Consider the following 17297-nt stretch of genomic DNA (forward strand, 5'->3'; position numbering starts at 1 on the left):
ATCAGAAAGCCCTTCTCTGTTTCTTAAAGTAGAGTTCCACCCAAAAGTGGGAGCTCCGCTTGTTTGCCTCCTCCCCTCCTCCACTGTCATATTTGGGAGCGGATACCTGGTTTGACAGGTACCCACTCCCACTTCTGGCTTCCGGACGTTCGGCCCCCTTCTCTCCTCCCACAGTCTCCTGATAACTTTCACAGGTCCCAGAAGACTACTGGACCAATCAGGATGCACAGCGTGACTCGCTCATGTGCACTGGGCACCCGGCTGTAAAGCCACAAGCTGTCACAGCCAGGTGCCCACAGTTGAGATGCCAGCGCCAGGGAGAGAAGGAGAGAAGGGACAGCGCGGGTGAGTATGCTGCTGGACCCTGGGCCAGGTGAGTGTGTGTTTATTAAAAGTCAGCAGCTACAGTTTTTATTATGTCACAGTCTCTATTGACTGTAGCAAGCAGAATCTCCCTTGCAGAGCACTACAGAACAAGGACAAGATTCTGATTGGCTGCTATGGACTTTAGGAGAAGCTGATTTTCTTAGATCCATTAATATATGGTCTTAGGTATTTCCAATATAATTTGTGTAATAAACTGATTTGTAAGGCTGTTCTGATTGGCAGCAATTCATTAATGTCTTCATAATCTATTTATTTTAGATGACATTTTGGACGCTTGCTTTCATCATTTCAGAACCAGAGGTTTACAAGAAGGTCATAAGTGAAATTACTTCTGTCTTTGGTGAAGGAGGTAATTAGGTTTTAAATGTCAACAAGTATAAAGTCACCAAGAACAAAATCATTAAAGTTTATCTAAACCCAACTTTACAGATTGCAGCTTAGCAGCCCTTAGATGTGCGGGCTGCAGTAGTTTCCTTTATCCTTTTTTTTTTAAAACTTTATTTTCCCCTGGTGATCCTGCCAGTAACACACTTCCTGTCTTAGGGTGACAATGCTCTCCAAATCATATCTACAGAGGAAGAATGTTGTCACCCTTAAGCTGGGTACACCTTGTCCAAATATTGGCTGGTTCAGCAGGAACACGCCGACAATTGGGACACATGTACAGCTATCCTACCGATAGAAGCCAGCCTACGGGCCTGCTTTCGTCAAAGGGACATGCTGGAAAACTAGCATCCAAACAGCAATCTCCCAATTTTATTTCCTTGAGCCCACTGGGTTCAACAAAAAGAAACTGTGTTCCAAATCAGAGGAACAACTTAAGCCTGGTACACACATTCAAACGCCTACCCTCCTCTTTATTAAAGGGAGGGGGTTGCATAGTTCACAGAATATAGTTTGAAAGACAGATAGCATTATTTGAGATTTCAGTTCAGTACACAGGAGGACACAAGGACACTGGATTTTTATCAGGATCAACTGGTATTTTTTTTACCTGCAGAAAATATACTTGGCCTGAAAACCAAACACAAATGCAATTGCCATATCTGAGGACTGCAAAATATTACATTCTAGTTCCTGGGTTTAGATACACTTTGAAGGTGCCATAATACATGAGATTGGGCAGCACAGTGGCTAAATGGTTAGCACTTCCGCCTGGCAGTACTAGGGTCGTTGGTTCAAATCCCAGCCACGTCACCTCCGGCCTGGAGTTTGCATGTTCTCCCTGTCCTCCCAGAATCCAAAGACATGCTGGTAGGTTAATTGGATCCTGTCTAAATTGTCTCTAGTATGTATGAATGTAAGCTAGGGACCTTAGATTGTACACCCCTTGAGGGTGAGGGACTGATGTGAATGTATAATATATATGTAAAGCGCTGTGTAAATTGACGGCACTATATAAGTACCTGAAATAAATAAATCAAATAATAATACATGAGATGGCCAACATCAGATCCAGCAGCTGTAAGAGTGTTCTCTAAATATCTCAATAAGGCTCGGTTCACACTTTTGCAGGTTGTGCGGCCCACATTTGTTCGGACACGGCAGCCTATTCATTTGCCTATTCACATGTGCCCACGTTTCCCACATGCGATTTCCCTGCAGTTCCCACATCCGCAAATGCACTTTGGGCTGAGATGCGAGGGAGTGCCATTCAGAATGAATGGCAACCCCACACGTCTTGTAAGAGCGATTTGGCTGTGGGTGTGGGAACAGATGTGATTCCCGCACCTGCAACCAGCCTGCACAGTGTGTATCAGGGCTTACCTGGTGTTCCAGTCCTCGAATGTAGAGCATTTATAGTGCATTTTTCTCTCATATTTTAGTAATCATATGCCCGTGGGGCCAACATTCACCTTCTATATTTATACCGTACATGTCATCAAACTAACATAAGATATACTGCTATAAGTGAAGGGAATACATGGTGCTGCAACCAAGCTACTTACCCCTGAACCACCATCAAAGCTCAGGGTAGGTGGCTTAACATTTTCAGCCTGTCCAACTTTGGTTCATTTTGGCTTCCTACTTGTGTTTATCGCATAGGTTTGTAGGCGTTACGCATATCCGCTGATGTGCATTTTCTGCCCTCACTGCTTATAAAGGCTACATAGGTTAATCTGCAGTTGCAAGCATTTTAACCACCTCAATACAGGGCACTTATACCCCCTTCCTGCCCAGGCCAATTTTCAGCTTTCAGCGCTGTCGCACTTTGAATGACAATTACTCAGTCATACAACGCTTTTCAAACAAATAGAGCTTTCTTTTGTTGGTATTTAATCACCACTGTTTTGTTTTTTTTGTGCTATAAATGGAAAAAGACAGAAAATCTTGAAAGAAAAAAAAACTGTTTTTCTCAGTCTCTGTTATAAGATTTTGCAAATGGAAGTAATTTGTATTCATAAATTTTGACCAAAATATACACTGCTGCATTTCTATGGTAAAATTAACCAAAATCAATTAACTGGACACTTCTGCTCTCCCTCCTTGTGCAGGGTGACTGGTCTTGTCTCCGCCCCCTCCTCTAATGACCCAGCCATCACTTGATTGGAAGGGCCGATCACAGTGCCCATGTCCCAATCTGTGATGCACTGTGTCATAAGGACACAGCCATCACAGAATCATGCCACTACGCATCCCCAGTTCTCACAGGATGTACCGGTACGTCCAGTCAGAGCGGCAAAGCCCCCACCCGGCAACGTATGTACAGGGGCAAGCCAGGAATCGGTTAAAGATGAACTCCGAGAACAAAAACTTTCATTTTAAATATATTTGTTTCCACAAAATAATCTACATTACCTGTACCACGTTTTTACAAACCCAGATATTACCATGTAAAAGTAGTGCTGACATCCTCATCGTAATCCATGCTAAGCAACATAGCCTGTGCAGGCAGCAGAGCTGTGGGAGGGACCCAGCAGTACAGGCTGTCTGCAGAAAACTACAGGAGGGGGAGGGGCGGCGAAAAGACCAGTTACCCTGCAAAAGGATAAAGAGCAGTAGTGTCCAGTCTTTATTACGCTCCTGCACAGAGGGAACGTTTCACACTTTATTACTCTCAGATCTGGAGGAAATACACAAAGCACAACAAGATTGTTCCAGGTCACAGGAATGAGCAAGGGATGAGGTCAACCCAGAGCCTGCAACTTCTTAAATGTAGGGGGAAAGAATGTACACCCTATAAGGCAAAGCATCTTCTCTCAAAACTGCTGTTTCTATGTATTTGTAGTTTTTATATATGTACATAAGTACCAACATTTCAGTCCTGATCCCTGGGGCTCGGTTAACCCCATCCACAGTCAGCCTCAGGCCTACCCAGTAATTAAATGATCCCACCCAGGCCCTGCTCACCTACAAGTGTGGCCCATCCAAACCACACCTTTAATTATATAGGACTGTCCACTTGCTGCTCCGGATTACCATAATGAATACCTAGAGTTGGTGTGTATGTACAGTAACTCACATAAAGGAAACACTGTGATTCCCGGACATTGCCTCGGTCACAGCATCATCAAGACTGAGGTCCATGTTGCAGGACTGCCCCAGAAACTCCAGAACAGTTGGCATCTATGTATGTGTGGGTAGCTTTATTTGCATATGCAGACTTTGTCTTCGCAATGTAAGACAGTGATTGTACTTTACCGATACTTCTTATAATGCAGTGTAAGACAGTGATTGTACTTCACCAATTCTTGTTATAATGCAGTGTAAGCCAGTGATTGTACTTTACCGATCCTTCTTATAATGCAGTGTAAGCCAGTGATTGTACTTCAACAATACTTATAATGCAGTGTAAGCCAGTGATTGTACTTTACCGATACTTCTTATAATGCAGTGTAAGACAGTGATTGTACTTCAACAATACTTATAATGCAGTGTAAGACAGTGATTGTACTTCAACAATACTTATAATGCAGTGTAAGACAGTGATTGTACTTTACCAATTCTTGTTATAATGCAGTGTAAGCCAGTGATTGTACTTTCCTGATACTTCTTATAATGCAGTGTAAGATGGTGATTGTACTTTACCGATACTTCTTATAATGCAGTGTAAGACAGTGATTGTACTTCACCAATACTTCTGCAGTGTAAGACGGTGATTGTACTTTACCGATACTTCTTATAATGCAGTGTAAGACAGTGATTGTACTTCACCAATACTTCTTATAATGCAGTGTAAGACAGTGATTGTACTTTACCGATACTTCTTATAATGCAGTGTAAGACAGTGATTGTACTTTACTGATACTTCTTATAATGCAGTGTAAGACAGTGATTGTACTTTACCGATACTTCTTATAATGCAGTGTAAGACAGTGATTGTACTTCACCAATACTTCTTATAATGCAGTGTAAGACAGTGATTGTACTTCACCAATACTTCTTATAATGCAGTGTAAGACAGTGATTGTACTTTACTGATACTTCTTATAATGCAGTGTAAGACAGTGATTGTACTTTACCGATACTTCTTATAATGCAGTGTAAGACAGTGATTGTACTTTACCGATACTTCTTATAAGGCAGTGTAAGACGGTGATTGTACTTTACCGATACTTCTTATAATGCAGTGTAAGACAGTGATTGTACTTCACCAATACTTCTTATAATGCAGGTCTATCAGTCTTCTGACACACAAAACAATGCTTTTCCTTTGTGACACATTTTATTTTGCTAGTTGTTAACAGACAGGGTAATTGTGCTGCGCTGGTTAAACTTCCCTCCAGCGGTTAATCTACAAATCAGTTTTCAGTATTTATTCCTGTGATGCAGGCAGGCTGTATAAACAGTAATAAATATGCTCTTCTTTCTGTTCTTTTCACATGTTGAGTGCTGTACCAAGTGTAACATTCCCTCTGCTGGCCGCATTCTGTAGAGCCAGACCGCTGCTCTCACACTCCACACAGCATCCTGGGTCTCCTATCAGTCTCCCTGCATGATGCTCCAATCACCAGTGCTGCTCAGGAAGTGTGAGCCCACTGCTGTAGGTTGCTTTGCATACCATCATTGTTCTTTGAGTTTAATTAAAACAAGAAATGTCCTCTGCTCATTTCTTTCCTGTCCCTGATAATTAAATAAAACTTTATACAAAGACAGATTGCATTTCCTTTATGAGATATTAGCAAATGGGTCCCTTTAATGCTTTGTTTTTTGTTTGGCCAGGTCAGCATCATTTGCGTATTGCTGAAGCTGATCTGAAGAGAGTCCCCTATGTGAAATCCTGTGTCCTCGAGGCCATACGACTAAGGTCCCCAGGAGCCATTACTAGGAAAGTGGAAAAACCATTGCAAGTCTATGTAGGTATTTATTTCTGACCTTCTGAGAAGTGCAATAACCAGTTAGAAATCATTGTTTTATTCATGCCTTTCTACACTGATAGGAGGTGAAATGACATTTTATTCTCACTGTTACTGTTTCCACTACTTGGAGACCTGACACATAGATCATCCATTAGTGCATGATGAGAATAGAAGATTTCAGTTTGAGAATTGTGCCTTGCTCATGTCTCCTGCTTTGAGCCTTTTGCCATCGGAGCCTTTTTATTTAAATGAGCATTTTCCTAAACCTCCACAACATTATGAGGACTATTTAGTAAAATAAATTTGCATACCATATAAACCAGTTCAATTGCATGTACATTTGTTCTGTGTGAATGGGACAAAAACAACATTTTTTAGGCTATTTCCTGTGCTGGGTAACCAAGTGATGGATCTTGTATCCATGCAAAGCAGGGAATAAGATCCATCACTTCCCTTTGTAAAAGCAGCACACTGTGTACAGAAAACACTGCATAGGCACACAGTTAACCCTTTGATTGCCCTAGATGTTTGATCCCTTCCCAGCCAGTGTCATTAGTACAGTATCAGTGCATGTTTTTAGCACTGATCACTGTATTAGTGTCAATGGATCCCACAAAGTGTCAGTTAGTGTAAAAATGTCCACCGCAATATCGCACTCCTGCTATAAGTCGCTGATCACCTCCATTACTAGTATGAAAAAAAAATCCGATAGTTTTTAGACACTATAACTTTTGCACAAACCAATCAATATACACTTATTGGTGTTTTTTTTATCACAAATATGTAGCTGAATACATATTTGCCTAAAATTTATGAAGAAATTTGATTTTCTTTAGATTTTTTTTATTGGATACATATTTTTTTTTTTTCAAAATTGCATTTTTTTGTTTATAGTGCAAAAAATAAAAATGCATTTGTGATCAAATACCACTACAAGAAAGCTATTTTTGTGGGGGGAAAAATAACAGAAATTTAATTTATGTACAGCGTTGGATGATCCCCCAATTGTCAAATAAAATAATACATTGCCGTATCGCAAAAAATGGCCTGGTCAGGAAGGGGGGTAAATCTTCCGGAGGTCGTGTTTTTCATTAACTTAAAACTACCACATTTGGCCACTAGATGGTGCAAAGTATCATAGCAATTTACTATGATAATTATTGCCATCTAGTGGCAAAATGCAGTGGTTTTTTTTGTAATTAATTTTTGGTACTTTTTTAGTGATTACAATAACAAATATACAAAGCAGAAGTATAAGCAACATTTTAATGCAGTATTTTTCATAGGAAATTCCTTTCATACTTGGCTACATTCAGTGGCCAGATGCTGTATTATTAATCTTAAATAAAAAAAAAAAAACAATTTTAGCCAGCAGAAGGTATTAACCTAATAACTTTCATTTTTGCCCCAATTGCTCATGCACTTTCACAGGGTGAATTTCTATCTGTATTTTTTTTATAAATACTCATTCTGGAAGTAGAATACCTGTAGGATAAATTCTTGGTAGCTGCAGCAGTTTGTTGTACAGTATTAGCTCTACTGTTTATGACACCTATACTTTCAGTAAAAAAAAATATACTAATGTAATCATTTTTTGGGTAGGGTCTTTTTTTAAATTTATTTTATTAAGCTTTAATGCAGGCGTCACCAAATGGTGGACCGTGGTCCAAATCCGAGTGACAATCCTATCCGGACCGCGGCTGCATCACTTAACAGCCTGGATGGACTCCTCTTCTATGTGTACTCACCTTCCTGCCACTGCTGCTGACTCACAGCGGGGCAGAGGGCCAGAGTCATGGCAGCTCTACACCGAGAGCGGGAACTGCACAACTTTTCTTGTTAACAAGTGAGTGACTGGTTGCTAGAACCACCTTGCATCCTAGCAACCCATCTCCCACTTGTTATTTGAAAAGTTGGGTGGCTAGTGCCCTCTGTGCATACCTGCCATGCCTCCTGCTCTCTGCCCCGCTGTGAGTCAGCAGCAGTGGCTGGAAGGTGAGTACACACAGAAGAGGAGTCCACCCTGCCTCCTGCCCTCTGCCCTGTTGTTTTAAGATAGGATTGTTAAAGGGGAAAGAGTTTTAACTCTAATTGGGACTGTGGTTTAATGGGAGGGGGGCAGTGATTCTATGGGGGGACTGAGTTTGGGGGGGGGAGTAATGTGAGGGGGGGGCTTTGATGTAAGGGCTATGATGTGAGAGGGGTAGCTGTGATTTTGGGGGGCTGTGATGTAAGGGCTATGATGTGAGAGGGGTAGCTGTGATTTTGGGGGGCTGTGATGTGAGTGGCGTGCATGATTGCAACAAGGCGCTGTGATGTGGGGTTGTGATGACGGGGGGGAGGGGGGCTGTGAAGTGATGAGGGGGGTTGTAATTGCAAAAGGGGCTGTGGAGTAATGAGTGGCAGTGATATGAGCAGTAGGGGAGCTGTGATGATGGGGGAAACTGATGTAGGGGAGGGTTTAATGTAAGGGGGGCTGTGATGTGAGGAGGGGTTGTGATTGCAAGGGGCACTGTGTTGTGAAGGTGAATGTGATGTAATGATGTGAAAGGGAGTTGTGATGTGAAGGAGGGGACTTTGGACACTGAAGTAAAAGGGGTGATGATGTGAAGGATCTGAGTCACAGAACAAAATTTGGAGAGATTTGGACCTCTGCAGGAAGAAATTTTTACTAACTGAACCTCCGTGATCTGCTGTTACTCCAGTCGCAGTCGTCAGTGTGGGTGTATATACTCCTCTTTCCCTTATTCAGAATTCAGTAGCTAAGGATATATCTACGAAATGTGGCGAAGCATGTGACTCATGCTATGTGACAATGTGATGATTGGCCAATCACCAAGCACCAGCACTATTACATGGGGAGAGGCCATAGCCTTGTGTAAGTCACTCAAAGCTTAAGCACCTGTCTACCAAAGTACCTTTATGACCTGGATACTGACTTTACCAGCTGGTGACTGTTCTGGCTGACTCTAAAGCCACCCAATCACCTTTATTGTGCTCTGAAAGTTTTCCTAAAACCTATATGCCCTCCCCACATCTTTTCCAGGGAGGCCAGGACTGAGGAAAACTGCTTAATGCAGGAGGTGCTCTCCTAAGTTCACCTTTACCAACATTTTAATAAAAATCCCCCTATACAATTCCATATCCCCTAAATAGTACATATCAGTGCTCTTCATTTTCAAGTGCTGCACCTGCTTCTTACTACATATGCAGCTGTTTGCATGGGGGGGGGGGGGGTATTTCTGCAAAGATTGCTGACCCCTCAATCCCCCTCCATCCTGCCTTTTGCAGGACGGACCTAGTACTCCTAGCAGTTGCTCCTGCCCATTCAAACTGATGCCCCAACTGCAGATGGTGGAGGGGGATTGAGGGACCAGCAGTTTCTATGGAGAGGCCCCATGGCTGCATATGTAGAGTGCTGTTATGTACTATTTAGGGGATGTAGAATTGCATAGGAGGATTTTTGTGTAATGTTGCTCATGGTGATCTTACACTTTAAACAGAGTGGCTTATCCTGCTTCTAGCAGCCAGTCCTAGGAGAGAAGGAAAGGTGAATGTGTGTTTCTGGGGAAGGGGCATTTAAAGGAACCAGTTTCTTTGCGCAACGTAGGAAAAGAACAGCTGAACACACAGTTGAACAAAACATGTGTAATGTCTGTTCTGCAAAAGGATCTGTAATTCTGTTTTGAACACTTTTGTCATTCACACACCTCTGCCAGAGAGCACAGCCAGGAAGGTGACACCACTTTCTTTGTTAGCGTTACAGATTACAATAGTTTTACTCCCCAGCCAGAGCTTCTGACTGGACAGTGAATGAGCAACAATACACTAATAATTCATTGAGGATGTTACAATAAACTGATTTTCAGCTGGACTGAGATACTTATTCTAATTGTATGTTTAAAAAAAAAATAAAGGCATGTCATTATTTTAACCCAAACTCACCCCTTTTGACAGAGTGAATGTTGTCCCCTAGGGCTCAAACTTTTGTGCCGCCCCCTGCCACTCTGATCTCCACCACCATATCCAGATTGTCCAGTGATGTACTCAGAATTTTGGTAATTGCACACTTCTTTGGCATGCCACTGCCCTCAATATGGTTTCTCTCTGGTCTTGTGATTGAGAGCTTAGGCCCTGAGTTGTGGGGAGGAGGGAGATGGGGGGTTTGCATGGTCCCCTATAGCCAGAAGTACTAGAATTTTGACTGGGCATCTGCTGAGATTTGAGCAAAACTAAAGGTAAGTAGAGGAAGGGTTCAAGTTTACTTTTATTTTTGTTTCTTTAAACCCCAATTGATCTTTCAGTTTAAATCAGCAAAATACATTATAAATACATCAAAACAAAAGGTGTTAAATGTTTTCCCTTTTTTTAATTAAAAAGTAGCCACATCCTGGGTCGAAAAGCCTGTCCCCTGCCAGCATGCTGCAGAAAAGCACCCTTGCTCTCTTTGGGGGAGCAGTGGTCTCTGGACAGGTCCAATACACCCTCTACTAAGTCAGACTTACAGCTCTTCAATCTGCAGAGCTCATACTCCCTGCTGATTGGAGATCTCTGACTCTGAATCTGTAGGGGGTGTGTTACACCTCTGCAGAGAGGCCACTGCTTCCACATAGAGATCTTCCTCTGCATGCTTTAGATCTGTCCTCTGCCAGCATGCTGCTAACAAATAACACTGTACACATCTTTTGTTTTAATGCACCAGTAATGTATTTCACCAATTTACATTTTAAGGGTAACATGCTGCTTCATCATTCTATGTTTAGAGGTCTTCAGTTTCTCCCCTTTTGTATTCACCACTGTGCATTGCATCCAGTAAAATTGAGTCTATTGCCTCTGCTGCTGTACACTCCCTATTCATGCCTGTATTGTGATTGCACTTAAAATCACAGGTTGAAGCTTTGCAGTCTGCCTCACACACCCCTTTTGTTTTGTTTTTTTTGTTCTTTCTGCAGAATTATGAGATTCCTCCTGGGGACCTGTTGATTGTGTCTCCTTTTTGGGTTCACCGGGACCCAAAATATTTTCCAGATCCTGAAAAATATAAACCAGTAAGTTACCAAAAGGGTGCACTGGGACATAAATATAAGGTGGCTTTCCAGTGTTTAAAGCTAATATAAGAATATTTAAAGAAACTCTACCCAGCAGCTAAATCAGTTAGTACAGTTAGGACATGTATGTGAACTGTTTAACCTGGCAAAGAATTTTCAGTCCTCTACAGCCAGTCTGATGATTCACTGCCAGCAGAACACAATAGTACTGCAGGAAGGATTCACAGTCCATGTTGATGGGGGAATCAAGCAATTTTCTTTCCTTCTACCCATGATGGAAGGGCACAAAATGCATAATCTATGGCCTGTCCTAGGGCCTTCTGTACACAGGCTTTTATACACATCAGAATGGTCTTACTCTACACAAGTTAATGGAAATGCAAAGATAGCCTAGGACATGTCAAAGGGAAGATGACTAAGGCTGGCCATACATTATACAATTATCTGGAGATTTTTGGTTTAGATTTACCAAAAACCATGTAATACGAGGACAAACCTAAACAACACTTTCAGTTGTATCCAATTAGGCAGGCCCTTGCACTACACAGTTGAAGGTAAATCTAAAGGAAATTGGGCAGAAAATTGGAAGATAATTGTATAATGTATGGCCAGCCTTAGTCTTCGAAGACAAACTTATCAACAGGGTTTCAAGGTAGAAGAAGGAATGATGGGTAAATAAACTCCTTTCTGAGTTTTAGATGTATGCCATATTATAAACTTGTATTATTAATTACACAAAGAGTAAATAGCAGATAAATTAAAATGCATTCATTTAAAAAAAATAATCAAATCCCTTTATTTTATTTTTTTTTTAAAGTCCAGCCACACAATGAAACAGAAGCTCCTACACCCAAAGTTAAAGGAGAAGTATGGCCAAAGCTTTTTTGACTCTACCTCTGTGGACTCTGTACTTATGTAACCTGTTTTCAGCTGCCAACGGGCTAAAGCTCGCTATCTGCTAATGTCACTCAGCCAGTACAGGTGCAGAATTGATCCCGACATTACAATTGGGATCCACCCAGCAGCTTGGATTGGCAGCTGGCTCAGCCTCTCAGTGATCCGTCGAGAGTCTGAGCCAGCCACTCCCCCCCCCTCCACAGGGGCAGAGCAGAGAGCTGATGACTGACAGTCAACACTCTGCTCAGAGCTGAGGGGGAGAACTGAGTGATCAGCGGTGTTTAATCACTCAGTTTTCAGTGTAGTGAGGAATGCAAAGAACTGTACTTTCGTTAGACTAAGCAAGCTCTCAGCAAATGAATGGCCCAGCATGGGTTGGCATATTCTACATTTCAAGACTCCTTTCCTTCAAGGACAGTGGAATGCACATTTTGGACAGAGGACAAATGGTATGAAAGAGGCCATCTACATCAAATTGGAACAACCATCTCTAAACAGAGGTGGGGTTCTTTGACATCATCTGTCTCCCACATATGATGCCTTTTTATTCCAATGGTTTTTATTAATTTTTAAACATTATAAAACAGAGGCAATAAAACACGCCCACACAGGGGCTATCAATTGCACAGAGAGAAAAGAAAAAAAAAAAGTGCAATATAAAAAGAAAAACAGTGCTCTAACGCCAACAGGGCAAAAGGTACACCCCCGCAGGGGCTATCAATGGCACATAAGGTACAAAACATTAATGCAACTGACTAACAACTAAAGGCAGCTGTCCAGTCACACCAAAAACAGAGAGAGAGAAAGGGGGAAAAAAAAAGGGGGGGGCAAAAAGCAGGGGTCCAAGAACGCCAGTATCGAACACCATTACATCTCCAGGCTAGCCGGGGGGAGTGTGGGAAAGGCATATTGCAACCACGGCTCCCATATTTTCAAAAATTTACGGTGGGAGTCGTTGCGGATACTACATATGATGCCTTTTAACATCTCTACCCTGGCAATTTGATTACAAATCAAACCTTCAGCCATGTAATTTGGATTAACACGTGTAGACTTCCTGACACCAAGGGTGGAATTATGTATCTATGTTGTAGAACAGGGAGGTTCCAGGACTTTCATGCCTTCCATCCTGTACTTGGACAGTCTACACATTCCTTGGTGATTGGATTAAGGTGTCTATTCTACGTGTGTGGATATTCATGCCGGGTTATCTTTCTGACACTCTTTAGAACGAAAGAAGTGGTTTGGTTAAGCAATGAAACATCTTTAACATTAAAGAACCAGTCCAGTTGAGCATGACTACTACTAGATATAATGGGCAGAGTGGAAGTAATGGTACCAGAAGGCATGCTGACTAAGGAACTTAAGTACAGGGGGGGGGGGGGGCACAATACCTCCTCCCAGCTCTCACCTTCTCTTGGCTGCTGTCACTGCTCCTGCATCCTGCAGCAAGCTCCCTTGAGCCCTAGTGGATTGAAGTGACATGACACTCTGGCATTCCTTTTTCATTATCCCCCAGCAGCTAATACATAAAAGGTAATGTAGGGAGATGAAGAGAGGGGGTTGAGGAGCTGGGCCAGCACAGAGAGTAATTACACCTTGTCAGAAGTAAAAAGAGATATTATGTGCAGGGGGAGGGGGGGGATGTACAATGGAATTGACTCTTCTCTGCATAGTAAAAATTTCTACCAAGTTCAAAGGCACATTGCAAGTGAAAAAATATGGTAAGGAAACTTGTTGCTTTATATATTGTTGCTAAAAGAGAAAACCTCAGTAACCATTTGTATTTGGGACTTCACTGAAAAAACTGTTATCTTCCCACAGGAACGCTGGACAAAGGAGATGGTAGACAAGAATGTTTTACTGGCTGGCTTTATAGGCTTTGGTGGAGGGAAATATCCATGTCCTGGCAGGTCAGTATAGTTTCATAACATGGAAAAGGACTTGTTAATAAAAACTGCTGCTAAATAAAATAGAAGTGCACCTGGTAACACCCAATCAGAGTCCAGCTGGCACTATTCTGGTGCAGGTGGGAAAATGAGAACAGATATCTGGTTGCTTTAAGGCCTTGTTTGATTGCGATTGCTTGCATTGCACACAATTGTGGCACAGCCCCATTCACTTGATTGGGTGAGTTTGGTGAGCAGTAATACCCACCAGAAGCAACAGGGGAAATCATTTTTTTCCACTGCAATGCTAAGCATCACTACTGTGTCATGTGTAGATTCTTATTTTTGCCTTTACATCTTGTGGGTGGGGTGGTAAAAAGCAGTTAACCACACGTATTTACTGTCCCCCAACCATTTTTTATATATTTGTTTTTTGTATACAAGTGAATATAGCAAAAACGTTTGTTGTCCTGATAAAACTAGCTGACATCCCAATTGTGCTTTCACTACATAGTAAGGCACTGTTCTTGACCAGCAAATCATCTGCTATATGCACGTGTTAACCCAGTATATGCCATTGTGGTAGGGTGGAAAAACGAACAAAACTTTTTTAATGCCAATCTATATTTAAATAAAGTCCACAAAAAAAATAAATAAATAAATATATATATATATATATATATATATATATATATATATATATATATATATATATATATATATATATATATATATATATATATATATATATTGGGGCAAAAAAGTATTTAGTCAGCCACCAATTGTGCAAGTTCTCCCACTTAAAAAGATGAGAGAGGCCTGTAATTGGCATCATAGGTAGACCTCAACTATGAGAGCCAAAATGAGAAAACAAATCCAGACAATCACATTGGCTGATTTGGAAAGAATTTATTTGCAAATTATAGTGTAAAATAAGTATTTGGTCAATATGAAAAGTTCATCTCAATACTTTGTTATATATCCTTTGTTGGCAATGACAGAGGTCAAACGTTTCCTGTAAGTCTTCACAAGGTTGGCACACACTGTTGCTGGTATGTTGGCCCATTCCTTCATGCAGATCTCCTCTAGAGCAGTGATGTTTTGGGGCTGTCGCTGGGCAACACAGACTTTCAACTCCCTCCAAAGGTTTTCTATGGGGTTGAGATCTGGAGACTGGCTAGGCCACAAAAATATGTATATTAAAGTCCACAAAAATGTATGTATTTTACTCTTCCGTGTCCAACTTGCACCTCCACACAAATCCAGATAAAGTGTGTACCTCAAATAAATGGAAAACTACATAGTGCATTACCTTAAATAACAACTGGTATATACTTTACCAAACAATAAGTATATACTTCACACAAAAAGGTGCAAAAATAAAAAAGATTCAAATCGTGAGCAACACGTGAATCGTGAAATCACTCCGTGTACACCATAAATAAATAAATAAATAAATGTGAAAAATCAGTGTACACTCTAAAATAAATAATAAATAAAATAAAAACACAAAAAATATAAATAAAATAAATTAAATAAGTATATAAATAGTGCACTCTCCGTGAACACTTCTATAGCTGAAAAGCATACAATTACCCTCTCAGAGTAATAACAAGCCTTGGTGGAGTAACCCTGGACATGATTCAGCTTTGTGAACACAGAGGAACCCTTGAAATAACTGTCAGGTTTCAGTGAACTCCTGCTACTTATTACTATGTTTATAGCTCACAGTACATTAGTGTGACCGTCAGTGGGAAGAATGCTCCTTATATTTGTGGTCACTGTGAAGAGTTCCTTCTTACAGATAGCTAAAATGGTCATTGCTGTCAGCGGTTGTTTATCTCAGAGGCAGAAATTGCGCACGTAGAAACTGCTGGAAGAACCCTAGGGTACCATTGAGCACTGGTTGAGGAGGCAGGTGTAGAGTAATTGCAGTGATCTGCACAGAGCCCTGACCTTAAAGTATCAGTAAACCCAATAAACCATGTTTGCCCTTTTTTATACCTATATAGCTGTGTCTACCACTTACTACTGTAACCTGTGATGCTGCCTGCTGCTTATGTTACAGGCCGTACCGCCTTACAGGGTGGATCAAAGCAATTGATTGACAGCGACGCCTTCATTGGAGCCTTGCTGTCATTTTTTTATTTTTTTTATTTGGCAGCCTCTCAATTTAAATGTGCTTTAAGGTTCCATGCACTGTAGCATTTTTTTAAGCTCCTAGAAGCTGTTATCATATTTTTTCCTGCTTCTAGAAGCTAAAGTGTCATCCTATGTGTCCATGCACACTACTTTAGGCTAATAGTGTTTTTTGAGCTTCATCGTCTAGGAGCAGAAAAAAAATCAATTTAGTAGAGTTTATTTTCCAGCAGAAAAAAACACTAAATGCTATGAAAATGCGCTTAATGGCTTTTTTTTTTCTACTCGTACTGTAAAAACACTAATAAAAAACACTAGCACTCCTAAACGCTCTACTTTATTATTGACAAGATCTGTCAAATGAACCGTCCTTTGGAGAGACAATAACGGGGGAGCTGACCTCCATTACACTGAGGTCTAAGTTTCTGGTAAGATGCTTTTTTTCAATGGTGGTGGAGACACGGCACATTGCACAAGGATTAATTGAAGTCACTTTGGGACATTTATTTGCACCAGTATAGTTCACTTATCATTGCATGGACTTATATTTATAAGACACTGTTATTTTGTAATATTTCTGCACTGGACTTTTGTTTATGATACTGGTATGATGGTTAAAAAGAATACACTATTTTTGTCACATGCTTTTATGTAAAGGTGTAGCACAACACAATTAATTTTGATTTATATGAGAAAATAAAAACAGGTCAAATGTACCCGTAAGTGAATTCTGATTTAAGCAGTATTAAACCCGAAACCAGAAATGTAATATACTTCAGCTTACCAATTAATAAATGTTGTGGCTGCATTAGTTTTCTTATTTTAGGATTTTTTTCCCCCCTCTGTTTTCACCTGGTGATCTGGCCAGTAACACATCTCCTGTATTAGAGTGTCCCCACTCTGAATGAATGAGCACAGGATGCACATTTGGACAGTAGCATTGTCAGTCGGGGAGGGGAGTGTTAGATGTACTAGTAGATTTATTTATTTATTTCAGGTACTTATATAGCGCTGTCAATTTACACAGTGCTTTACATATATATTGTACACTTGCATCAGTCCCTAACCCTCAAGGGGCGTACAATCTAAGGTCCCTAACTCACATTCATACATACACATACTAGGGCCAATTTAGACAGGATCCAATTCACCTACCAGCATGTCTTTGGAGTGTGGGAGGAAACGGGAGTACCCGGAGGAAACCCACGCAGGCACAGGGAGAACATGCAAACTCCAGGCAGGTGGTGCCGTGGTTGGGATTCGAACCAATGATCCTAGTACTGCCAGGCGGAAGTGCTAACCATTTAGCCACTGTGCTGCTTAAATACACTATCAAATTGAAGCCAAACTCCAGCTAATACTTTATAAGCAGTTACAGCAAAACATTTTTATTTCCTTTTTGGGATAAAGGTTTTTCTTAAATAAAAGCTGATCATTGTAAGCACCCCTGCCAGTGGTAAATGGTTTGTCTCTTCCCCGTAACTGCAAGAGAGCATGTTCTTTTGAAAACCAACAGACTTGCTGGCCAGATCACCAGATAAAAATAGAAGAAAGAAAACCTAAAAAATGAAACAAATACAGCCATCACATCTAAGAATTGTTAGGTTGCAATATAATAAATGTTTACTTTTAGGTTT

At 40.9% G+C, this 17297-nt stretch overlaps 1 protein-coding gene across 2 annotated transcripts in view; it reads left to right on the top strand.

The window, feature by feature from the left end:
- LOC149455784 (24-hydroxycholesterol 7-alpha-hydroxylase-like) overlaps positions 1-17297 on the top strand; it is a 77559-nt gene that overhangs the window by 31370 nt on the left and 28892 nt on the right. For both annotated transcript variants that reach the window (XM_089685899.1, XM_089685900.1), the window contains 4 exons: positions 646-736; positions 5551-5684; positions 10640-10735; positions 13457-13545. In XM_089685899.1, coding sequence (XP_089542025.1) covers positions 646-736; positions 5551-5684; positions 10640-10735; positions 13457-13545 — 410 coding nt within the window. The remainder of the gene's footprint in view (positions 1-645; positions 737-5550; positions 5685-10639; positions 10736-13456; positions 13546-17297) is intronic.

The sequence above is a fragment of the Staurois parvus genome, unplaced genomic scaffold (assembly GCF_062004578.1).
Source record: "Staurois parvus isolate SC_StPar_1 unplaced genomic scaffold, SC_StPar_1.0 ptg000388l, whole genome shotgun sequence".
In the NCBI taxonomy this organism is placed as follows: Eukaryota; Metazoa; Chordata; class Amphibia; order Anura; family Ranidae; genus Staurois; species Staurois parvus.